This window comes from Myotis daubentonii, chromosome 3 (genome assembly GCF_963259705.1).
Source record: "Myotis daubentonii chromosome 3, mMyoDau2.1, whole genome shotgun sequence".
Classification (NCBI taxonomy): Eukaryota; Metazoa; Chordata; class Mammalia; order Chiroptera; family Vespertilionidae; genus Myotis; species Myotis daubentonii.
Window position 1 is genome coordinate 124,201,617 of NC_081842.1, and position 27,729 is coordinate 124,229,345.

The 27,729-nt window shown below is 38.9% G+C and overlaps 1 protein-coding gene across 1 annotated transcript in view; it reads right to left on the reverse strand.

The window, feature by feature from the left end:
• GMDS (GDP-mannose 4,6-dehydratase) overlaps nucleotides 1-27,729 on the reverse strand; it is a 721,370-nt gene that overhangs the window by 540,925 nt on the left and 152,716 nt on the right. Inside the window, exon 2 of the mRNA XM_059688410.1 lies at nucleotides 8,341-8,385. Coding sequence (XP_059544393.1) covers nucleotides 8,341-8,385 — 45 coding nt within the window. The remainder of the gene's footprint in view (nucleotides 1-8,340; nucleotides 8,386-27,729) is intronic.

The window sequence follows — 27,729 nt, forward strand, 5'->3', positions numbered from 1 at the left end:
GATTATTGATATATAAAAATGAAACCAATTTCTAAATACTTCTTTTGTGTCCTGCTACTTTACTAAATTCCTTTTTAAGTTCTAATAGTTTTGGGGTGGAATCTTCAAGGTTCTATATATACAGTATCATGTCATAGGAAAATAATAACCGTTACTTCCTCCTTTCTAATTTGGATGCCTGTTATTTCTTCTTGTTGTCTGATTGTTGTGGCTCTGACGTACACTACTTTATGGAATAATAGTAGTGAAAGTAGACATTCCTATCTTGTTCCTGATCTTAAGAGAAATGTTTGTAGTTTTTGCCCATTGAGTATGATGTTAGCTATGGGTTTGTCATATGCGGTCTCATTATATTGAGATATGTCCTCTCTATTCCCACTTTGCTGAGAAATTTCATTATAAATGGGTGCTAAATTTTATCAAATGTTTCTTCTGCATCTGCTGATATGATCATATGATTTCTATCCTTCATTTTGGGTATGTGTTGTATCACGTTAACTGATTCTCAGATATTGTACCAACTTTGTGTCCCAGGAATAAATCCCACTTGATCATAATGTGTGATCTTTTTTATGTATTGCTGAATTCAATTTGCTAATATTTTGTTGAGGGTTTTTGCATCTATGTTCATCAGGGACATTGGCCTATAATTTTCTTTCTTTGTAGTGTCTAATCTGGTTTTGAAATTCGGATAATGTGGGTCTCCTTGTAAAATGAGCTTGGGAGTCTTCCCTCTTGAATTTTTTGGAATAGTTTGAGAAGGACAGGTGTTAGTTCTTCGTTGAATGTTTGGTAAAATTCACCCATGAAGCCATCTGGTCTAGGACATTTTTTATAGGCAGTGTGTGTGTGTGTGTGTGTGTGTGTGTGTGTGTGTGTTTTGTTGTGTGTTTTTTGTTTTTTTATCACTGCTTCAATTTCCTTAGTTGCAATCAGTCTGGTCAGATTTTTTTTTTTTTTTTGGTCTTAATTCAGTTTTGGAAGATTGTATGTTTCTAGGACTTTATCCATTTCTTCCTGAATATCCAATTTGTTGGTATAAAGTTGCTTGTAATATTCTCTTATAATTCTTGTATTTCTGTGGTGTCAGTTGTTACTTCTCTTTGATTTCTGATTTTGTTTGGGTCTTCTCTCTTTTTTTTTTTCTTGATGAGTCTAGTCAAAGATCCATCAATCTTATTTATCTTTTCAAAGAACTAGTTCTTGGTTTCATTGACGTTTTGTATTGTTTTTTAGAGTCTATTTTATTTCCACTCTCATCTTTATTATTTCCTTCCTTCTATTCACTTTAGGCTTTGTTTGTTTTTCTTTATCAAGTTCCTTTAAGTGTAAAGTTATATTGTTCATTTGAGATTTTTCTTGTTTCCTGAGGTACTCATATAATACTATGAATTTCCCTACTAGGACTGCTTTCACTGTGTCCCATAGATTTTGGGTTATTGTTTTCTCATTTTCATTTGTATGAAGATATCGACTTCTTCCTTATTCTTGTTGTTAACATATTCATTGTTTAACATGTTATTTTGCCTCTTTGTGTGCTTTTCAGTTTTTTTCTCTTAATTGATTTCTGGTTTCATACCATTGTGGTCAGAGAAGATGCTTGGTATGATTTCAACCTTCTCAAATTTATTGAGACTTGTTTTGTATTCTAACATGTGATCCATCCTGGAAAATGTCCCTCGAAAAGAATGTATAGTCTGTTTTTTGGGGGTGAAATGCTCTGAACATATCAATCAAATCCACCTGATCTAATATATCATTTAAGGCCACTGTTTCCTTGTTGGTTTTCTGTCTAAGATCAATCCATTGATGTCAATGGGGTATTCACATCCCCTACTATGACTGTATAACTTTCAATCTTTCCCTTTATGTCCATCAAAATTTGCTTTGTATATTTAGATGCCCCTATATTGGGTGCAAAATGTGTACAAGAATTATATCCTCATGTTGGATTAATCCCTCAGTCATTATGGAATGTCCTTTTTTGTCTTTTATTATAACCTTTGTTTGAAAGTCTGTTTTGCCTGATACAAATATATCTACCACAGCTTTTTTTGTTGTTACCATTTCCATGAAATATATTTTTCCACCTTTTACTTTATCTGTGTATCTTTCGTTCTGAGGTAGGCCTCTTATAGACAGCATATAAATAGGTCTTTTCTTTTTTTTAATCCTCACCCAAGGATATGTGAGTTTTTTTAAATTGATTTTAAAGAGGAAGGAAGAGAGAGAAAAAAACATTGATGTGAGAGAGAAACATGTGAATGGTTGCCCCATATTCACCCTAACCGGGGATCAAACCTGCAACTTAGGTATGTGTCCTAACCAGAAATTAAACCCACAACCTTTTGGTGTATGGGACCACGCTCCAACCTAGCCAGGGTGGGTCTTGTTTTCTTATCCATGCAGCTATACCATGTCTTTTGATTAGAGCCTATAATACATTTACGTTTAAAGTAATTATTATAGGTATGTAGTTATTGCCATTTTATTCTTTATAATTCTGTTCCTCTTTTCTCTGTCTTTTTAAAGAAGCAAATATATAACATTTTAAAGGGTGATATTCTATAAAACCTGACAATTCTTAGTGTTTTCCTCATCATGAGTGACACCTACATATATTCTATCTAATAAAAGAGAAACATGGTAATTGGCGTACGACCGCTACCCTTCCCATTGGCTAATCAGGGCGATATGCAAATTAACTGTCAGCCAAGATGGCGGCCCGCAGCCAGGCAGCTTGAAACTAATGTGAGTCTTGCTTGCTTCAGTGATGGAGGAAACCAACGTTCCCTGCCTGCCTTGAGGCCTCTGAGCCTGCAGTTTGAAACATTTTAGCAAATATATCTCAGAGCTAGAGTCAGAGCTGGAGTTATACATTGTTTTGAACCGAAACAAACCAGATACCTACTTTCAGCAGCGGAGGCCGAAGAGCTGGAGCCTCAGAGCTAAAGCTGGCCCAGAATTAAAAAAGAAAAAAGAAAAAAAGGAGCGGTTGGGAGCTTCTGTCACCCGCCAGCCTGAAAACAGCCCTCAGCCCCTCACCCAGACTGGCCAGGCACCCCAGTGGGGACCCCCACCCTGAAGGGTGTATGACCAGCTGCAAACAGCCCTCAGCCCCTCACCCAGGCTGGCCAGGCACCCCAGTGGGGACCCCCACCCTGATCCAGGACACCCTTCAGGGCAAACCAGCCAGCCCCAACCGTGCACCAGGCCTCTACCCTATATAGTAAAAGGGTAATATGCCTCCTGGCACCGGGATCAGCATGACAGGGGGCAGCGCCCAAACCCCCTGATCGCCCTGCAGCTCTGTGTGTGATAGAGGGCAGGGCCACAACCTCCCTATCCGCCCTGCTCTGTTTGTGACAGGGGAAGGCACCCCAACCTCCTGATTAGCCCTGCTCTGTGCCTGATACGGGGGAGCTCCCCAACCTCTGATCGTCCTGCGGCTCTGTGTGTGACAGGGTGCGGCGCCCCAACCCGCCCCCCCCCCCCACGGGCCCTGCTCTTTGTGTGACAGGAGGCAGCGCCCCAACCCCCGGATTGGCCCTGCTCTGTGCATGACAGGGTATGGAGCCCCAACCCCCCTGATGGGCCCTGCTCTGTGCGTGACAGGGGGTGGCGCCGCAACCTCCCCAGCGACCCTGCCTTGAGTGTGACAGGGGGCGGTGCCCCAACCCCCCAATTGGCCCTGCTCTGAGCCCGACCAGGGGCTGCACCTAGGGATTGGGCCTGCCCTCTGCCACCCGGAAGCAGGCCTAAGCCAGCAGGGCGTTAGCTCCCGAGGGGTTCCAGACTGCGAGAGGGCACAGGCCGGGCTGAGGGACCCCCCCTTCCCCTCTAGTGCACAAATTTTTGTGCACCAGGCCTCTAGTTGTATAAATAATGAACTAGGGTTTGATCTATTTTCTTTATGCTCTCCTTAATGTTTAATCTTGATCAAAACTCAAGAAACTATCAAGATTAAAAACTGTAACTTTAAATCTTCAAATAGAGTCTCTTCTCAATGAGAACTAGACCAGGGATGAAGCATCCCTTCACTTTTTCACGTAAAAATAGTTCATTCAAAACATGACTACTAGTAGATGGGAGGATTTCAGGGGCTAAATTAGGTGATTATGTCCAACAGCTTCGGATCTACTGTGTGAAGTCATACAAGGTATTTAATACAGACTAATCAATATATTAATACATGACATTCCTTTTCAAGTTGTTTGCCAACCTATGTTTTTGCTTTAAGATTAGCCAACCTTTTTATACCTTTACTTTGTTGGTTGTTGTTTTCTTTGTTACTAAAAAGAAGTAAAGGGGTATATTTAATTGTGCTATTTTAACTCTCTATAGAGTTTATTCTTGCCCATGCAGGCCCATCATCCCTACCCAACCACCCATTTACTCTTCAACTTGCCTCCCTCCAGCTGACTGTTGCTTCCCCATTTTCACAATAAAAAACTGACCTTGCTATGCTAGCTAGTTAAAGTCTGCCCCTTTGTTTTCTAAGAACTCAGCCTAGATATTGTCTATTCATAGAATTTGTAGCTCTTCTTCCCAGTGTTTATTTGCTCCTGCTTACACATTGCTGCCCCAAAGTATGCTGTTTCCAGTTACTTCTGAGCCTAGTGATATTCCTTATACAAAGGCCAGATTCAAAATCATATCAAAGCTCAGAGAAGCAAGTCCCCACAAATTATCTTATGATTTAATGATCTCATCTGAATCTTTAGTTGCACTGGTTCTTAAACTGCGGTACCCAGGAGGGCAGCATCAGTTACAACTAGGGTCTCATTAGAAAGGCAGATTCCAGACCTTTGATTCAGTCATCTGTGTTACAATGGGCTCTGGAAGATTCTGATGCACATCGAAGATTGAGCACATGTTGAATTAGAAATCTATGCCCACCCAAAATTGCTGATGTTGACCCTGTCAATGCAGGTATGCATCCTACTCTTATCCTACTACATGCTATTTAATAACCCTGTCATTTTGCTCATGGTCTTGAGCAATCAGGGACTGCTGCTGGTAATTCTGGAAATTTTCCAATGTAGCCTCTTCAAAAAATCACTCTCATATTTACTTTGACCTAAGACAGAAAGATAAAGCCTGTGTTACCATCAGATTCCTTTCAATATTTATTCTCCAATTTGATCAATCTCTTAAAACTGCAGACAGCAGCCTACTAAAATTGAATACATTTTGGATAAACACCTTTTTACTCCCTCTCATTCCTACATAACTCACATTTCCCCTGTGTTATGAGGAGGAATCATTTCTGGTTTTGCTTTGTAGCTCTGTATTGTATATAATACTTCTTTATATCACATTAGAGAATCTCACTCCTCAACCTCTCTTTTCTTGCCAATCATTGTTCCAATGATTCATGCCACCCATTGACTGTGACTTGCCAACTAGGCCTTCTATTGTCTATCCTTATCAGAATCACATCTGCTCTTAAAATTTCAAATGCCAGTGGAAGACAAACATTTGAAAATGTTTACCATCCACCACATCCAGAGGAACCACATGACTGATCACTAGTCCACAGGTCTGAATATTAGTCCACCATCTATTACAGAGGCCAGGCCCGATCACCGGTCCACCACCTATCACAGTCATCAGGCCCCATCACTATTACACCATCTATCACAGAAACCAGGCCCCATCACTAGTCCACCATCTATCACAGACACCAGGCCCCAACACTAGTCCACCAGCTATCACAGACACCAGACCCCATCACTAGTCCACCATCTATCACAATCACCAGGCCTGATCATTAGTCCACCACCTGTCATAATCACCAGGCCTGATCACTAGTCTACCATCTATCACAGACACCAGGCCCCATCACTAGTCCACCATCTATCACAGACACCAGGCCCCATCACTAATCCACCATCTATCACAGATACTAGGGCCCATCACTTGTCTACCAACTATCACAGAGATCAGGCCCTATCACTAGTCCACCATCTGTCACAGTCACCAGGCCCCACCACTTATCCACCATCTATTACAGAGACCAGGCCTGTCATAGAGCCCGCCATACCTCACAAGGCCATTCCCTTTTCTCTGGACTAGCTACAGACACTCCTTGTTCCCACCATCCTCATCTTAAGTCTCAGTCCCCTGTGTCCACCTTGTAAGTAGGCGCTAACACCTATGCAGTCCGAGGATTCTTTCTGAGGTACCACCTCTCTCTTCCACAACTGTGATGACTACAATGTGGTTCAGGGAACACTACCTCGAAACAGGGCATCTTGGCATATTGAGTAATATAGTTTGAAGGAATTTTAGGAAATGGCAGAAGCAGGATGGTCACTCTGACCTTCCCCCTGCTCTTGTCTCTTGAAGCAGTCATATAGCCCTCATGTAAGAGGTGTTCTCTCTACACACAGAGAAGAGGAGCATCCTTATCTGCAAAAACAAGAGTACATCTAGAAGAATCCTAACAAATAGACCTTGCTAGGTTTCCCCCAGTGTACTGCACTTACCTTGCAATCCTCGACCTACCATACATCTCCATGACTGTCCCCACTCCATCAAACCTAACATAAAAATACTTAGGTTTCATTGTTTCTCATATCTTCAGTTCCTCATGAAAGCTTCCTGTCATGTAAAACTTTTATTAAATAAATTTGTATGGTTTTCAATTTAATTTTCAGACCCAACCAGGGACCCTAGAAGGGTCGAGGAAAATTTTTTCCTCCTCTACATTAAACTGACAAAGACAGATTTACAGGAGAAACTTCTGCCATTTTCTCAGACTCCTTCATCTAAAATATCCATTATGTCAAGGTGCCAGATTTTAGAGTAGCGTGTCCTGAACTCATGAATTATTACTCAGCGCCTTCTCTTTTACTCAATACACAACCTCTCTAGCTACCAAAGACCCCTTGTTTGTCCTAGGTCTCTCCGCCACACCTTTCCTTTTAGATTTACTGAAAGATTATGTTAATCTTGCCGGAATAAAAACCAGTCTGGCCTGGCTGGTGTGCTTCAGTGGTTGAATGTCAACCTGTGCACTAAGAGGTCACCAGATAGAGTCCTGGTCAGGGTGCATGCCCAGGTTGCAGGGTAAATCCCCAGTAAGGAATGTGCAGGAGGCAGCCAATGGATCAATGTTGGTATTTCTCTCTCGCTGAGGTTTCTATGTCTCCCTCTCTTTTCCTCTCTCACTAAAATCAATAAAAGTATATTTTAAAAAAACAGTCTGCACCTAAAAAAAACTCTTCTGTATTATATATAATCTATTCTAAAATCTGTTGCTCTTTAGAATATGTGTTTATCACTCAATTATAGTAGGAATCTATGTATATAAATATATGTGTACATGTATAATACATTCATAATTACATGGCCTTATTTTCATATTATTGCAAGATACAGAACTAGCTATTAGATAAGGGTACAAAAGGAACTAAACATATCTGATATTACTTCTTAAAGTCTAAAAGTCAATGCTCTCAGAAAAGATTACGAGTTAAAGTAATAAAATAAGTTTCCTTTCCTTAATATGCTTTTGGCAGTTAGCTGCCAAATTCCTTGCCGGTGTTTGCCCATTTGCCTATAGTGTGATGCACCTCCAATTGGGATAAACAGAGAATCCAAAATGATTACTGTAAAAACTCCCAAATCAGGCCAGGGCATATGGATCACTGTGGAGGTTTTTGTTCTCTGTATAATATGAATTTATATAGATATACATATCTGAAAACTGGTTTTTAAGAAAGTAAGGCATACACACAAAGCTATATCAAATTTAAAATACAGTACCCTTGCTTCTTTTAAAGAAAGCAGGAAGTTTTGAAGGAGAAGGAGGAGAAAAAGAAGACAACAATAATGATGATGATAGCAGCGAACCCCCAAGTTTCAGCTTCCATAAATTATATGGCCACCTTTCAGAAAGCAAAAATCTGTAAGTGTTAATTTTTCATTTAAGTTAGCCGGAGATCAACTTGGTTTTTATTGCTCTGTGTAATTTCCGAATTAAGCGACTTCACTGTGAGTGGAACTTTGTTATGTAGCACATCACATCATAAATTAACCCAAATGATGTTATAGCTGTTAGCTTACACAGGTTGCTGCTTTATCTTAGAATGTGGGAAGCGTGCAGAGCAGTTAAACACTAAGGAACAGGGGAAGCCACCAGTGCTCACCAGTAGATAAACAGCACAATGAGCTGGCATGGTTACAAGCCAAAAGGCACATTCTTCCCCTGATTATGATTTGTTATCAGAGTTTCAGTGGAAAACATGCACAGGAGGACGGCAGCAGAGGAAGCGGGAGGCCACTGTGTCCGAGTGACTCCACCAGCCTGTGCTTGCTCACTGAGTCACTCACCTCATAGCCTTTCTCCAGCAGGAACTCAGCCAAGTATGAACCATCCTGGGAAGAGAAGGAAAATTGAAAACGTCAGGCCCATCATGGCCAGTCAAGAAGGCAGCCAAGACTAGGAGTTTTGAGGAAAGCGTTTAAGAGGTTCTATGAACTTAAATTATGAATCATGGCAAATAAAATAAAAGTAATACAGATGAAGATGGTAAACACTAAAAGGTGTCCCACTGTTGACTGTACATTTTCATAGACATTATTTCATTTGAATGCACAGTAAAGTGTTTTCATTGTCATACTCACAGAGAAAGAAGCTAAAATCCAGGGGATTAACATGGGACTAAAGAAAGAACATGACACTTCAGAAGCAAATGGATTTAGAGTTAGGTTTGGCCACACTGGTGTCTAAAACAGCGAATTTCAACTAATGTACTCCAAGAATGTTTAAAACATGCAGTACCTATTTAGTCTGGGTCACTAAACTCTTTTCCCTTAGATTGTCAAATAAAAAAATGGCAACAGCCAACACAATAGCTATCCTGTATGAATGAATCAAATCAAAATATACCTATTTTTTTGACACGTCAGCAAAAGCATTTTTGCCACATAATTTCAACAATTAGTTTATATGCAATGAGCTAAAAAAGCTTGAAAATCATGCATGTAAAATATACAAAATATGTGAGGCAAAGAAGAAGGCTTTCGTAAAACAAAACTCTAATTCTGAGAGTTGCAAAAGACATCTCTGGGGAAAGGATGAGAAAGTAGTTATAGAGGTTTGGGGAGAAAGCAGTGCGAGTGTCAAGAGGAGGCAGAGAATAACAGGGTGCTGACATCATAGAAAAGACACCTTGGTGGAGAGGAGGAAGGAGAGCACCTTTGCAGGGAGGCCTTCCAGGCACAGTGAGAGTTTGCTTCTAATCCAAGAGTTCTGTAAAGTCACTAAAGAAAGGATTTTGGGGTGGGGGTCAGGGTGGGCTGGTGGTAGACATGATCAGATTTGTATTATTATCACTAAATATATGTGTTCATGCACACAAACTTAAAAGAAAGTTATCTTTTTTATCCTATATAATGAAAGCCTAATATGCTAAGTGTCCAGTCATCCAGTTGTCTGGTCAACCAATCAAAGCATAATATGCTAATGATATGCTAAGGCCACTCAACTGCTTCCTATGATATGTACTGACCACCAGGGGCAGACTCTCTGACCGGTAGGTTAGGTCCAGACGATGGGGATTGAGCGAGATGGGCTGGACATGCCCTTAAGCCCTCCCGCGGTCCCTCCCCAGCTGGCCAACCTCCCATGTCCCCGGCCCCAATCGTCACAGGTGGGATCCTGAGGCCTGACCTGCGCCCTCTTGCAATCCAGACTGAGGGCTTCCCCCTCTCCCCTGAGTGCATGAATTTCATGCACCAGGCCTCTAGTAAAATAATAAATACTTAATTTATATGCATCTTAAATCATGCAGTTAATCTCTACATTAAATGAGAGTGTCTAGCCCGGCCGATGTAGCTCAGTAGGTTGAGTGCTGCCCTGTGCACCAAAAGGTTGCCAGTTTGATTCCCATCCAGGGCACATACTTGGGTTGCAGGTTCGATCCCAGGTTGGGGCATGTACAAAAGGCAATTAATGGATCTCTCTCTCTCTCTCCCTCTCTCACTCTCCCCCTTTGTCTTTCTAAGCATGTCCTCTGGTGAGGATTTTAAAAAGGAAAGTACATAAGGGTGTCTGACTAAACACAGGGATTTTCAATCAGTTTTTTATAATTCTTTTAAAATTTTCTGAGTAAGAATGGTCCATTTAAACTAATATATTCCATGTACCACTGGCAGGTACAGAAAGTATGAGAAATCGCCATTCTAAAGATACTATAAAAAGTCACCAGCCTTGCTCAGAAAATGAATTGCATAGACATTTTGCAAGCAATCCTGCAACTGCTCTTTGCTTTTAGTCCAGGTAGGTCCTCTCCATCCCATTCAGATGCACAGAAAGATGGGAAGCTCCAACTACTAGAAATTTGTTTATTCAAAAATAGCTGGGAATATTCAGGTTTTCTTTGATTTCCTCTGTTTAAAAAAGCTTAGCCCTGGTCAGTGGCTGGAGCATTGACCTGTGTACCGAAGGGTGACAGGTTTGATTCACAGTCACGGGCATGTACCTGGGTTGCAGATTCAATCCCATGTGTGGGAGGCAACCAATGAATATGTCTCTCTCACATCAATGTCTGTCTGTCTATCTGTCTGTCTGTGTCTCTCTCTCTCTCTCTCTCTCTCTCTCTCTCTCCTCTCTCTCTCTACCCTTCCACTCTCTCAGAAAAGCAATGGGAAAAATATCCTCGGGTGAGGATTAAAAACAAACAAACAATAAACAACAACAACAAAAAAAGCTTAAAATAATCCATTTAACTTCAAAAGTTCCTATCTAATACACCAGGGAAAAGAAAAGGCCTTATTATTACCATTATTTGACTTGGAGACACCTACAAGTCCTGGAAAATGACAGGACTGCCCAGAGGATGTTTATTACTTAATTCAGAAGTCATGCATAAATTTAAGCAGGATGACCAGGCAAGGCACACAGGGACATACTCTGTGGCTCACTAAAACCTCCAGCAGATTTTCTTCTGACTTTTTGACGTAAATATTCTGGTTTGGCAGACTCAAGTGGAGAAAAAGAAAAGTAGTTTGGCATATTCCTTTCCTTTCAATCTTAAAATATACACAACTGCTTAATTTTTATATATCCAATATACAAACTAAATCAGATGAGGGGCTTAAGTAATTCTGACCAGGACAAGCGGGTCATTCTCCATGATCATCAGAAATGTGAGAATAGTCAGTAGTCTTACAAATTGATCAATAAGAAAACAGCTTAATAGAAAAAGCATTTACGGTACGATGACTACTTTTATGTTAAGTGGAAAAGCCTAAGAAGTATGTATTTTTGTTTTATCTTGTCGGTGTTATCATTTTGAAGCAAACAACACCAAACTTTTCGTGTTTCATAATTTCTCTTGGAATAAAAAATTAAAATACTTTATGGTCTAACACAGTTGCACAGAAGGTGTTGGTTTTCTTGTCTTTTTTGAGGCAGAGGTGAAAATGCTAGAGGCCCATGGGGGCAGGAGAGCTGTGATTATGTAGAAGGCTGATGTGAAACAGACCTGACAAGACTGAACCCTGTCAATAAGGTCTTGTTCTTCTCACCCAGGCCACATCTCAGACTTTCCAACTGCTCTGGAACATTCTGAACCAGTAGTGGCATGCACTTCCTGTTCACTTCCTTGCCAGGCCTCCCAAGTGATAGGGCCTGGGGAGCACAATGAGTGGGAAGTGGAGCACAGTGAGGTCTCCTGGTCTCTGTCCCAGGGCGCCCAGTGGGCCTCCCTTTGTCCTCTCCCCAGGTCCCTGAGGGGACTACGCTTGGAGACACAGAATCTAAACAGACAAGCGTCCCCCAAGCCAGAAGGATTACTGTTTCTAACTCCTCTAGAAGAACAAGGTTGTCAGACTAATGACTAATGTCATGGTAACTGAGAACCTGCAACCAACACTAAATTCTCACACCCAACTCCTCAGAAAGCAAGGAACTCATGGACTAAATTTCCAACTCATTCGCTATGAACATAATTAGTCTGATACAAATTCCAGCCTGGGTTCAATCCCTGTTACAGAAAACTTTAATTGGAGAAATAATGTCCCAATTGTGACTCTTAAATTTAATTTTGCACGTGGTTATTAAGAGTATCCATTTCATATTAAATGCTACATAGTTTTAAGTAATCACCATGGCTTTAACATTTTCAAGACAGAAATATTTTCTCATTTTTACAAGAACTCGGCCTAGAAGGCAAGCTGCCATTTGGCATCTGAGATAACTAAGGCACATGGAGGTTAGCCAACTTGCCTAACATCACACTAGAGACGAAGCCAGGATGAGAATCCACATCTCCCATTACTCTGACCTAGGAAACAGCCTCCTTCCTCACCCTCTTCTCTACATGGGACATACCAAAACACATTTGAACCCAACAAAATAATAAAATAAGTGTATTCATTTTAAACCAAATTGATTTAGTCATTTTCCAGTACAGAGTATTTTTATGGATCAAACAGTGCTTCTAGTTTTAATCAGGTGACCCAAACTCAGAGACATCTTGTAATTTTGGAACAGGGCACAGCGTCTGAAATTTCTCAGATCTTATTGGGCACATGCACTACTTAGGGAGCAGTGTAGGTGAACTTTGGAGGTGAACTTCAATTGGTGGTAGGTGTATGTTTTGGGCTCTAGAGCCAACGGGGCAGGGCCACTGCCCAAGGTTTAAAAGGACCAAATTTAGGTGTGCCTGGTATCTACAACCCCTATACTTAGGTATCTCTGTTCTTCACCTTTCACAAGTACTCAGAAATGTTCCAGATAAACAGCCATAAAAATTAAGAGTAATTCCAGCAATTAATTGGATTGTCTGGTTTCTTGGTATTGAGTTGTATAAGTTCTTTATGTATTTTGGAAATTAACCCCTTATCAGGTGTATCATTGGCAAATATGTTCTCCCATACAGTGAATTCCCTTTACATTTTGATGCTGGTTTCTTTTGCTGTGCAGAAGCTTTTTAGTTTGATATAGTGCCATTTGTTTATTTTTTTCCTTTGTTTCTCTTGCCATAGGCATTGTATCAGTAAAAATTCTGCTACATGAAATGTCTGATATTTTGCTGCCTATGGTTTCCTCAAGGATTTTTATGGTTTCACAGCTTACATTTAAGTCTTTTATCCATTTTGAGTTTATTCTTGTGTATGGTGTAAATTGGTGGTCTAGTTTCACTTTTTTGATGTACCTATAGAATGTTCTCAACACCATTTATTGAAGAGACTGTCTTTATTCCAATGTATGCTCTTGCCTCCTTTGTCAAATATTAACAGCATAATAGCACATGATCTCACTTATATATGTGGAATCTAATGAAGAAAATAAACTGATGAACAAAATAGATCCAGAGATACCGAAGCATGCAACAGACTGATGTGTTTCAGAGGGAAGGGCGGGGAGGGGGGGCATAGGAAGAGATTAACCAAAGAACTTATACCATATATGCATAACCCATAGACACAGACAATAGTGTAGCCAAGGCCTAGGGAGGAGGGGAAGCAAGGTGGAGGGGGTCAATGTGGAGGGAAAAAGGGACATTTGTAATACATTCAACAATAAAGATAAAATTTTTAAAAGGGGGGAGTAATTCTAGAAATTGGCTAAATCATATCTTGGCTGCAGTATAAAAACTACCTTAGACTTCACATCTATAAAAAGCTGATGGACAGAAGTTTACCCCTTCTCCCAATGGCCACAGAAGATTGAAAAAGCATAAACAACCCTCATCTCAAACCCACGTCCAACATGTGTGCGCCAGGTAGACTACCTTCCTGCAGAGAAGAAAGACTAGCATTTCTCCTCTCTCATCAAACATGGATGAACTTACAGCCCAGAAGGACAAATGAGCATGATACTTTTTTTATGCAACTTGAGATTGTGGACTCTCCGAACTGCATACTAAATTATACTGTATGTTTCTGCCTAAGCACCTTTTGGCAGCTTCTTTGAATAGAATAAAATAAGAAGTTTTGAGCTAAAGAAATCATGCCATAATAAAATGAATTTCTTTGTTTAGTTCATCTCAAGCATCAGGAAACAGAATATTCTTCTGTAAGAAGAGAAAGCACTACCTTACACCACCTTTTATGCTCCCTAACTCTATGCATTCTAATTACTCTAAAATAAGCATCTTTTCAGCTAATTGTAATTACAGTAAAAGTAATCTATATCTCCAATAAGAAAAATGCAAACACCTAAATAAATAACAGAGGGTGCTGTTTTGATTTAAAATTAAACTTACCAAAGGGAAGATTAGCCATTGTAGTGTGAAAAGCCCAGAGGCAGACTATATTTGAAAAGTGTTTTAACCTGGCTCATGTTTGTAACACAAATCTTTGAATAAAATTTCTGTCACACTCAAAGAATTTAAAAGACCATAGGGATTAATTAATCCAACTCTCTCATTTTACAGATCAGGAAATTGAGATTCAAAACAGAGAAATGTTTAGTGTACAGTCACAGTTAGAAAGCAGCACACGCTCTATCCCCACAAAGAACAAGAAGGAACAATATTAAAAAGCAGGTCTCCGAATTCCCAGACTTCAGAATTTTTCACTAAATATACAAAGAAAAGATCTAAGATGAAGACACTGGTTGAATGTCTACAGTTCAGAACCAAGTAAAACATACCTTGCATTACCAAGTGAAGAAAAAGAACATAGCCACTAATTATCAGGAGAGTGATAATTAACTGATTGACTGAAAGACAAGCACACCATCAATACGTAAAACATAAAAATAACTCCCATCTCCTGTATTCTTCAAAGTTGAAAATTATTTTCTCAAAAACTGACTTCTACTTCCTTAAATTAGCCTCCTGGTACACAGGAGCACAGTAATTCAGAAACGTGATCAACAAGCTCTAAACAATAAAGAACTGATGGTGCCAGCAACTGAGATAGTCTTTCTGTAACCACCCCTTTGCGCTGAATGTCTGCCAGGGAGAGAGCCCTTCAAGTGCGTGCTCAGTGGTTGCACACACACCTTATACCCACACAGCAGGAAGAGAGAGTGGCTCTGCTGCCAAACTCTAGACCTGCCAGTAAATCATGAGCTGGAAGGTCATCTTACATACTGGTATACCATTGCCATGAATATTTCCCCACAAACATGCTCAATTGCAAAAAAACGGTAGCCCTCGCCAGTGTGGCTCAATTGGTAGGAGCGCCATCCTATACATAAAAACGTCATGGTTCCACTTGTGCACTGCTGGTGGGAATGCAGACTGGTGCAGCCACTATGGAAGACAGTATGGAGTTTCCTTAAAAAACTGAAAATGGAACTCCCATTTGACCCTGTGATCCCACTTCTAGGAATATATCCCAAGAAACCAGAAACACCAATCAGAAAGGATATATGCACCCCTATGTTCATAGCAGCACAATTCACCATAGCTAAGATCTGGAAACAGCCCAAGTGCCCATCAGTAGATGAATGGATTAGAAAACTGTGGTACATCTACACGATGGAATACTATGCTGCTGTAAAAAGGAAGGAACTCTTACCATTTGCAACGTCATGGATGGAACTGGAGAGCATTATGCTAAGTGAAATAAGCCAGTCAATAAAGGAAAAATACCACATGATCTCACTCATTCATGGACAATAGAGACCATTATAAACTTTTGAACAATAATAGATACAGAGGCAGAGCTGCCTCAAACAGATTGTCAAACTGCAGCGGGAAGGCCGGGGAGGGTTGGGGGGCAGGAGGTAGGGGGGTAAGAGATCAACTAAAGGACTTGTATGCATGCATATAAGCATAACCAATGGACATAAGACACGGGGTGATAGGGGAGGCTAGGGGACTGTCTAGGGCGGGGGGATAAAATGGATACATATGTAATACCCTTTGTAATACTTTAAGCAATAAAAAAAAAACAAAAAAAAAAAAACGTCATGGTTCCATTCTCCATCAAGGCACATGCCTAAGTTGAGGATTCAATTGGGGCACATGAAGGAGGCAACTGATTGATGTTTCTCTAACATTGATGTCTCTTTTTCTCTCCCTCCTTTTCTCCAATCTCTCTCTCTCTCTCTCTCTCTCTCTCTCTCTCTCTCTCTCTCTCTCCACTTTCTTCCCTTCCCCCTCTCTAAACATCAATGAAAATGTGCTTGGGTGAGCATTTTAAAAAGAAAAAAAAGACTGTAATTTTAAATCTTATGTTCATGGTAAAATTTTTAAAATATTTACATGTGAAAAATATCACAGAGGAAATAAATGATCCAAGTTTAATTTTAGAAAATATTTTCCCCAATTTGATAAATTTAAAAAAAAATGATGTTTTTCTTTCAATTTGGGATTAGTATTAAGAATGAAAAGTATTTTTTATATTTGTGACCATATATTTTATTCCTTCTGAGAATTATTTATTCTTATATTTTATACAGTTTTCTAGTAGCTGTATTTTGCTAATTGATTTGTTCTTATAAGTATCTAGAACATATTTAAATTTACTAATTTTTATCTCCAATAAAAGCCACTCAAAAATATTTTGAAACAGGTTAGCAGATGTTCAATGGAAGAACTTCCATAATAACCTGGTTTAAAATGCACATTTCTTTCAGTTTGCAAATGGTCATTGTAAACTCTGAGTTTAAATGGGAAGTAAGAGGACAAGCACCACAATGTAAGCTCCAGGTCCATTTGTACAACCCAGCATTCTTAACACCATTCATTTCCACATAGTAAAACACATTTCTGTAGTTTAGGCAAATGCTATAAAGAAAATGGGCTTAAAGGTTAAAATAACAGAGCAGAAAGTTAACAGTTCTTAATAAGGTATAGAAAGATAATTTTTAATTGATTAGGAGGACAATACACAAACATATATTCCAAACAGTCCCAAAAATGTTTTAAAAACCACAAAAGTAAGTCCAGAGACATTTGTTAACAGTCTGCATGTGTGCTGGGTGTATAGAATACAAGGACATATCAGGGGTGAGCTAACCTGTTCATCTCCACATAAATAAAAGCATGCTTAAAGAATACTGTACCCACTGACTTACTTGCCTATTTAAATGTAATCTCCCTTAGCCTGAACCTCACGTGTTTTTCTCTCTCCCACTCTGCCATTCTTGACACTCATGCTGAAGTTTTTAACCCTCAGAGGAAAAAAGTCTTAAAATGACCTGTTATTAGTACAAAATATGGTGATAAAAGTAATAATAATAAAGGTAAATACTTGTGCAGCATTGAGGATATGCCAGGCATGTTCCAAATGCTTTATCTCTATTTTATAAAGAACAACCTGAGATGAACTGAGACAAAGAAACTCCCCAAGATCTCAATAGCCAGAGCAAGGATTTGAAATATGTATGTGTGTGTGTGTGAATTATTTCTACGGCAATTTGCTTCACTAATGGGATCAAACACTCTATAATGATGGGCCTATAGGTGTTTTAACATAAAATGTGGTCTCTATAGAATTTATTAACAATGCAAAGTGTCCCAGATTAATGAATATCAAACACTCCCTTGGGTCACAGGTGTTATAGAACAGAGGACAGGAAGGAAATAAGAGATTTAGTCCCTGCCCTATTGATCTGAGAAGTATCTGGGAAGCCAGGCATTTCCTAGCCTTGATAGTTATTTCACAAGCATTAGCCAACCCACAGAAGGACAGTATGAGAATATTAACCTGGATAGCTAATCAAGATGTTTTACTATCTGGAATACCAGTAGATGCATTAGTCATGGACAGAGGGTAGTGAGGCTGTGTGCATAAAAAAAAAAAAAAAAGCTATGAAATACTACCATACTTATCTATTCTCTACTAGAAGGCACAGTGCCCTGGAAAATAAACCACCACAGGTGAGCATGAAATCAAAGTGGGAAAAACACTAAAAATACAAGAAGCACAATCCTGTGGAAATCCTCCAAAAGATCCGCCCACTGGCCAGATAAGTGCTGGTGTGAATAACTCCTTTCACATTTAAAATAATATACTAACTGAAAGTTTTTAAACTCAGGGCTCCAAATACATTGACACAGACTTATATAGAGCTATAGAGAAGTTAATAATAAATTACTGATAAAATTTATGCTTAAAAATAATTTCTTGACTCCACCAAAAAACTATTAGAAATGATAAATTAATTCAATAAAGTAGCAGGATACAAAATTAATAGTTAGAGGTCAGTTTAATTTTTATAAAGCAACTAGTGGCCCAGTGCACAGATTCATGCACATTGAAAGGAAATTAATTAGAAGGTGCTGGCGGGGTGGCGAGGCGGGACTGGGCAAGATGGCCAGACATGCCCTGGAGCCAACCTCCTGCAGTCCCTCCCTGGCTGACTGCACCTGGGGTGGTGCTGTGGCTCAAAGGGCGTCTGCAGTCACCACAACTGGGCAGTAAACCAGATTTGGAATGACAGTGCCCCAGAAACAACATAACCCACTGCCAAAGGTGGAATTGCGTGGCCCCAAGAGGAATCAGGCTCCCTCCTCTCTGGTTCCAGGGTGCATCACCTGAGAACTGCTGCTGCCAAGTCACCACAGCTTGGCAGCTCCTATGTTGAGAATCTGTCCCCTGGTGGTCAGTGCGCATCAAACCTACTGGCTGGTTGGATGATCGCTTAACCTTTTATATAAATAGTTAATGAACTATCAGAAAAAAGAATTTAGAAAACAATCCCCTCTACAATTGCATCAAAGAAAATATATCTATAAATAAATTTAACCAAGAAGGTAAAATACCTATACTTGGAAAATTATGAGACAGTAAAAGAAAAAACTGAAAACACAAATAAATGGAAGAATACACCAGGAACATGGATAGGAAGGTCATTAAAATGTCCATACTACCCAAAGCAATCTATAGATTCAATGCAATACCTACGAAAATACCAATGGCATTTTTCACAGAACTAGAACAAATAACCCTAAAGTGGATCTACAAAAGACACCAAATAGTCACAGCAATCTTGAGAAAGAAAAATAAATTTGGAGGTATCACACCACCTGATATCAAACTGTACTACAAGGCTAGAGTAATCAAAACAGTGTGGTACTGGCATTAAAACAGACACACAGTTCAATGGAACAGAACAGAGAGCCCAGAAATAATCCCACACCTATATGGTCAATTAACTTCTTACAAAGAAGGCAAGAATATACAATGGAGTAAAGACAGTCTCTTAAATAAATGGTGTTAGGAAAACTGACAAATGCATAAAGTAAAATGAAACTAGACCACTTTCTTATACCATATGCAGAATACACTCAAAATGAATTAAAGCCTTAAATGGAAGACGTGAAACCATAAAACTCCTAGAAGAAAACATACGTAGTAAACTCTCTGACACTGTTCTTAATAACACTTTTTTTGAATATGTCTCCTCAGGCAAAGGAAACAAACAAAAAAATAAATGGTACTTTATCAAACTGAAAAGTGTTTGTACAGCAAAGGAAAGCACCAACAAAACAAAAAGACAACTGACTAAATGGGAAAAGATAATCACCAATGACATTCCTGGTAAAAGGTTATTATGCAAAATATACAAAAAAATCACACAACATAACACCAGAAAGACATACAATCCAATTAAAAATAGGCAGAGGCCTGACTAGACCCTTCCCCAAAGAGGACAAAGAGATGGTCAATCTATATATATATATATATGCCTAAGTGACCATTATGACCGAACGACCAAACAACCAGAACAACAGCTCAGCTGACAGGCCTTTTCTGGCAGCCCACCAGCCCCGGTGGCAGCCACTCACTCCCTCAGTAGTCCTGAGGTCCAATCTCCAGAGAACGGGCCAGGCACTGACGGACCACTGCCATGGGCACAATCCAGACAGCGCCGCTGGCCTCCTGGAATTTGGCCTCGGGCACCACAGCTGCTTCCCCTCCTTAGACACTCTGCAAGGAAGGATATAAAAGCGGCTGCCAGGTGGCTCCTGACAACCAGCGGGAACGTCAGTGGGATGGATCAGAATCCTGGGCCTGCAAGGGCATTCCACCGCCTGCCCAGAGGGTCGAATACATCCTGGCCCCTCCCCCAACCCCCTGGGGACCCCACCCGTGCACAAATTCATGTGCTGGGCCTCTAATAGACATATAAGAAGATGTTCAATATCATTAATCATCAGAGAGATTAAAATTAAAACCACAATGAAGTATCACCTCACATCTGTCAGAATGCTTATCATCATTAAATCAACCTACAAGTACTGGGGAGGATTTAGAGGAGGGGGACCCTAGTGCACCACTGGCAGGAATGCAAATTGGTGAAACTACTGTGAAAAGCAGTATGGAGTTTCCTCAAAAATTTAAAACTGGAACAGCCTTGTGACCCAGTAATTCTACTTCTGGGTATTTACCTAAAGAAATTCAAAACACTCATTCAAAAAGATAGATGTACCACCCAGTCAGCATGCCTCAGCGGTTAAGCATGGACCTATGAACCAGGAGGTCACGGTTCCATTCCCCATCAGGGCACATGCCCAGATTGCTGACTTGATCCCCAGTAGGGAGTGTGCAGGAGGCAGCCAGTCAATGATTCTCTCTCATCGTTGTTGTTTCTATCTCTCTCTCCTTCTCCCTTCCTTTCTGAAATCAATAAAAATATATTTTTTAAAAATTATATGTGTACTCCTATTTTCAATACAGCATTATTTACAATAGCCAAGATATGAAAGCAACCTATGTGTCCATCAATAGTCAATCTGTATAAAGAAGAGGTGGTACATATATACAATGAAATTTTACCCAGCCATAAAAAAAAAAAAAAAAGAAAGAAAACTTGCCATTTGCGACATGGATGGACTTAGAAGGTATTGTGCTGAGTGAAATGTCAGAGAAAGACAAATGCCATATGATTTCACTTACATATGGAATCTAAAAAACAAAATAAATAAACAAACAAAAAAAAAACAAACTCCTAGATACAGAGAACAAACTCATGGTTGCCAGATGGGAGGGAGGATTGAGGGGATGGGTGAAAAGAAGGAAGAGATTAAGAAGTACTAATTTTTAGTTACACAACTAAAACTTGTATAACTAGTCATGGGGATATAAAGTACAGCATGGGGAATATAGTCAATAATCTATAATAATAAAAGCATAATATGCTAATTAGACTGGACAACTGAATGATCTTCCAGACATCCTTCCGGACAACCTTCTGGACGAAGCTAGGGGTTAGAGCTATGAGGGCCGAGGCAAGCTGCCTCAGCTGCGAGGACTGAGCCCCTTGCACGAATTTCGTGCATCGGTCTTCTAGTACTGTAATAACTGTGGATGGTGCCAGGTGGGTACTAGATTTATCTGGGTGATCACTTTGTAAGCTATATAAACGTCTAATTGCTATGTTGTATACCTGAAACTAATATAATATTGTATATCAACTGTATCAATGTTTTTTTAATTAAATAATTTATTTGTAGTACATATGTATATGTGCATATATATGTGTATATATAAATTATGATTCTACAAATTTTGAAAGTGGATATCCTCTTTCTTTCCTTTTCCCTTTCTCATTATCTCTCAAAGTGACATACCATATAATTAAAGGCTGTTTCTTTGCAAAGTGCATGCTTATGTAGTTGTAATCATCCAATTGACTTATAAAGGAAATGATTTTTTGTAGGTACTCGCATTAAACAATGCAGCACTTTGTCCAGTTTTCAAGGCCAAGATTAATTAAACAGCAACAACAACAACAAAAACAATAAACCCTTAACTTTGGAAGAAAAAACTTTGGACTGAAAAGAGAAGAATTATGAAATTTTATTCTTTACCTGATTTAATAACATTTCCTTGTGCATTTTGTTTTATGATTTATGTCCTGATTCAGGGAGGAAGACAAAACAAATGTCCTTTTGTTTAGTTTTAGAAAGGTCATATGAATAACAAAAACTGATGACTATATCTTTTCCCATTTCACTGTACATTCATTTAACAGGTTGCTACTAAAATGTCACTGTTGATGACACACAGAGTTTAACTATTTATAAATGTCCTCACTCTTTTTACCCCAATTTTATTCAAGTATCTAATTAATTGGCACAATCCAGTTAAGATTGTTCTTAAAATATGTGCACGCTATGACGGAAATGTCACTTATCTGTTCCCTGGTGCATTTCAGACCTGCTCTGCAACTGGAGTCCCTACCACCCTGGAGACATTGTAAGCCACTGAAAGATACAAAATAAGAAGTGAGATTTGCATAACTTCAAATCATTGAAAGACAGATGAAGCATATATACATGAGTGTAAATGGAGACATTTATAAGCATCTACTCAGAAAGCTGTGTAACATAAAACTAAAAAAGCTAGCTAATATTGAGAGCCTGAGGACAGATAAAGAATGGAGTGTTTCAGGAATGAGTATAACACAGAGTTCATAAGTCACAAACAATGTTTATTTTACTGAGGTGTGGTGTTTGGGAGTAGGTTCAGCTGGTAAAACTCAATTTTGTGGGCTAGGTTATCTCTCTATTTGTTACCATCTATATATTGTACATTAGGATTCTACCACTTAGAGACGGTATCAAAAAGCATTGGGGCAGGGCGTGGGGGGGGGGGCATATTTAAAAGTATGTGGCTCCATCACCTCTGCCTCACTGTCCAGTGTCACTCACTGCCTTTAAGGTATTACAGTCCAGGTGCACCTCTAGATAGCTCAGCCTGAACACAAAAATGGGGGTGAGAGGAGGCGTAAAAGAAATTGTTTGTCAGATGACAGTTCAAACTTCTATAGGGCTTATGATTTAAGTTGTTTTTATTTTGTCATTTGGCTTTCTTTCACAAACAATAATGGTAGCTGTTATTCAACCTTACACGTTTTAAACTCTTGACTTAATAGGACTGATAGAAAACATTATCAAGATTACATTCTACTTGTAAAGGCAGCACAAGATGAATGGGGAGTGGGTGGAATGGAGAGTTTCTAGGTGAAAAATGCCATTCCTAACAGGGAATGTACATAACTTCCATCTCGGTCATAGGAGCCCCAAGCTCCAAATTTCCAATTTTGCCAGGGTCTTGGGCTGAAAGACACCTTGCCAAGGCATCTCTAATTCAGTCTAATGTGACCACATCCACCTTTTGGTCTAATGTTATAATATTTAAATATCTAACTACTGCGTTACTTCACAGCTATTGTCTATCCTAATACTTATGACTTATCTAGGATATTTAACTATATATTTTTTAGATTTAGATCATACATTTAGAAAAGGTTGAAAGTATTTTTTCTACCAAAACATTAGACTTAAAATTCAGATAAGCTATCATCTTTTAATAGATATAGTTAGCCCACCAGTATGGCTCAGTGGCTGAGAGTTGACCAATGAACCAGGAGGTCACGGTTTGATTCCCAGTCAGGGCACATGCTCCGGTTGTGGGCTCAATCTCAACTTGGGGGCATGCAGGAGACAGCCGATCAATGACTCTCTTTCATCAATGATGTTTCTACCTCTCTCTCCCTCTTCCCTCCTCTCTGAAATCAATAAAAATATTTTTAAATAGATGTAGTTAACTCAACCTTACATTATAGCACATGTTTTTTAAATTATGTTATTTCTATCAAAATAATATGTCATATTTCTATAATTCCTTATGACTGCTAAGTACTCTAAAATATTTTCCCCTTTATATCTCACAATACCCTGGTGAGGTAGCTGACATTATCTCCATTTTTCTGTGTTACAAAACTGAATTTGAAAAGAACTCCTTTGTTCAAGGTCATAGAGGTAGTTAGATAACTAAGCAGAACATGAGACCAATTTGTCTGACCCAATCTATAGTGTTATTTCCACAATACTTCTTCAATCACAATAAAAGTGTTTCAATCAAAACAAGATGCCACAAAGGTGTTTTTTTAAAGCTTTTCAATTAACTAATAAATGTATATGAAACATACTGTTTGGTGCAAAAATAATTTTTAAATAAGTACCATCAATTACTTTTGCAATAATCCACTATTAAGAATGATTACCTAACATAACCTCTCATTCAAACAAAATGATCTTTTGTATGGATGTACAGTAGCCCTCCCTTATCTGCCATTTCAAAGACATTCCTTTTGTTTCAAGATAGAAAAGAAAATTGTATATTGGAGTAAATATTACAGAAGTATTTGTAAAACTCATCCATGACTCTACCAATGAATTCTGGCAAGAACCCAAGATCACTGCCTTCTCTGTCTTCTCTTTCATTCAGCAGGTCTGTAAACTGGCATTGATTCACAGATTTCCATGTGTTGATGGAACAATTTTAACTTGGAATCTATGACACTTTTCAGAGTTTGTTTCAGAATATAGTAGAAGGAAGCAATAAGAGAAAAAACAGTTTGTTGTTTTCAAATTCTAGTAAGTGGATAGTTGAACTAACATAGCTGCAGTGTTACCTGTTGTGACAGAAATTGATTTATTCCTATCCATCTAAAATTCTTCTTTGACATATGTAAGACATTCAAAGATATCTATGCTACAAATTTGGTAGTTTAGGCCACAAATTAACAACATTTCTTTGTAAATGTTTTAATCTTTCGAGACAAGGGTATCTCATGTGTTTACCTGGCAGCAACTCATATGTCACGCAACTAGTGTACAGCTAAAGGAAAGTACTTGAAATTCTTCAAAATTCAGATAAATTAATCTTTGATACTGTTAGAAAGACCTTGTATTCTACAGGCAACTGTTTGGTGATTTAATTATATGCTTTGAGATTTTGTAAAACATATCTTTGTGTTTTCTCATAATTTTCTAATAAAACATCAGTAACTAACATGATTTATTTTGCCATCTCACCACCTAAAAAAGGTTACACCCTGATGGAGTAGCTCAGTTAGTTAGAGAATCATCCTGATATCCTGATACTCCAAGGTTTCAGGTTTGATCCCTAGTCAGGGCACATACAAGAAGCAACCAATGAATGAATAAGCAAGTGGAACAACAAATCGATGTTTCTCTCCCTCTTTCTCTCTCTTCAAATCAATTAAAAAATAAAAATGGTTACCTCTTTTGTGCATTAATTCAAGCCATTTTACAGATAGATGAAGTTACAATTTCACATCCTGCTAAAAGTTTTAAATTTGTTAGATATTTAATTCAGATTTCTGGCACCAAAATGGTTAAATTCCTTTTTTACCATTGAGAGAAAATGTCTAACCAAATCCACTATGGATTTGTCAAAAATACCCTTTAGTACTACCTACTTTATTTTATTTAAATTTTATTTACACAACAAACAGCTTTTCTGTTTTGCAGTCCTGGAATTTCCTGGTCTCTTTGTCTTCACTGCTCTGATCAGAGTACTAGTTTCTGCATCTACTCAATTCTGCAGCAGTAATGTGCTCTTGTTTTACATTTTAAAACTGGTCTATACTTATGTTTAACTAGAAAAAATAATTATGTTGTAATTAAAATTACAAACATTTTGGCTTAAATACCAACAACTATATCTATGTATCATTGTAAGTCATGCTTTCTGCATAATATATTCAAATAAGTACATTACACTGTTAGCTAGAACACAGAAAAAAAAATCCAAGGTGAATAAATTAGTTGACACCAGCAAGAACTGTGTGAAATATAGTCACACAGTTTCAAGTGAAATACAGTCATATCAAAACAAAAAAGTTTTATTTAAATATATTTTATATATTGCTTCCATTTTTTAAAATTCTGTTCCTCAGACATGAGGGACACATTCGATAAGTACCTATGGCTATGGCTACAATTTTGGACACAGCAGTGACATTTATTAACTTATGTGTAGCTCACAACAGCTCTTTATTTACTCTAATTATCCTCCCATTACAGACAATGAAACTTAGGCAGAAACAATTAAGTGATAGATACCTTTTTTAAAATCACACAGTTATTAACCAGATAGTCTGTCTCCAGAGACTTTCCCATTCCCAAAGACCAAGGGCACGGAGTTTAATGAGAGATGACATAAGAGATACAAGGTGTGTTAAAAATATCAACCAAACTACTTTAAAAGCAGGGAGCCAAGACTGGTAGGAAGGCGTTGTGAAAGAGTAGAAAGATTTGAGTTTAAAGATAAATGCTATAGATGGAAAGAAAAGCTATTTGTGGCAAAGAGGAATGGGTGCAACAAGTGCAAGCAGAGTGTGACTTGGGCATGAATGGACAAAGTGATCAGCTATTCAGTTATTGTGGAGGCTAAATAACGTCCCTTCCCAAAGACACAGTAGTATTGCAAGCACTGGAATCTACAAATGCTATCTTATATCAAAAACAGTCTGCCGACAATGTAACAAGAATCTTGAGATAGGGTATCATTTTGGATTATCTGGGCTCTGAATCCAATCACAAGTGTCCTTATAAAAGTAAGCACAGAGAAATTTTACACAGATAACAGAGAAGTCACACAGAGAGAAGGAGACCATGTGACCGCAGAAACAGGTAGTAGTGATGCTACCACAAGTCAAGGGATACCAACAGCCACCAAAACTGGAAGAGCCTGTAGAGAGAGCACTGTGCTGACAACACCTGGCCCCCAGACTATGAGAGGATAAATCTGTTGTTTTACGCCATCCAGTTTGTGGCAACTTAGTACAGCAGACCTAGGAAGCTAAGGACCTCTCAAAATCTTGAGCAAGCAAATGTACCTTGTGAAGGAACAAGAGGGGAATATAGAAAGCAGTATTTCCCAATTTATTTAATGACAGAATCCCCCAATCATCTGAGGGGTAGGACTGGTGGTGAAAGAGAACATCTGTTAATATCTGGCAGACCTAGGATTCCTCTAACAAAGTCTGGAAAATCCTGACCTAAGACATTCTGGAAGGCACTGATTCAGGCAAAGTAGTATAAACTGTATTCAAAGAATACAGAACCACTAAAGATTTTTGGGAAATGTTCCAACAAGGTAGTGATTTGGGGTGAGGTGACCAAAGACGCTATGAACCTGGATTCCAGATGACTCAAAGTGACAGAATACACTGCTTTGGGAAATACAACAAGAACCAGCTGCACTATCTGTCCCATTTAACAATACAGTAGGTTTACTGGACTCTGCCCTGATGAAACCACAACCTCCCAAAAGTACTCAAGTCTTTTCAGGGACACTGACAAGCTTAAGTGGCTTTGGAAGGTGACAAATGAGAAATGGCATAAAAAAAAAAAAATGAAAGAAGCATTGTTCCCAGGGAACAATAGTCAAACAAAATAGCAGTACCTTTCAAGTAACTGAAGGGCTAAATAAAACAGAAATAAAAATGAAGTACAAAGATTCAATAAAAACAATAATAAAATATTAAAGGGGAATGGGACTGGCTCAACACATTGCCTTCCATGGCATTTTTCAGTAAGGAGATACTCTTGGGGAGATAGTTGTTAGGAGGAGAAAATCCACACTGGGTAGGAAACTGGTCCAGAAAACCAATAAGCTTCCTCCAACTCTAAGATTCCATACCCATAATGGGCCACAGACCTATTTGTCACACCCACATGCATAGCTGGAAAAACAACTAAATAAATAGTATGTTAAACTAGGGGTGAAATACCAAATATTTAATAATCTGTATAGCACAGGCACTAACCCACAGGAATAGTTGCCAGCTTATGTGCATACAGGTGGAAACCTAAAAGATAAATTTTAGCCTTCATAAAACTGCCAACAGTGACCTGTAGTTGAATATGGATTCTGGGTAGCCAGGAATACAGAGGGAGGATGACAAAATCAACAGCACATATGAATTGACAATAGGTCCCCAGTCTTAGGAAAGCACAAGATGGAAAGGGTGAATGACCAGATAGC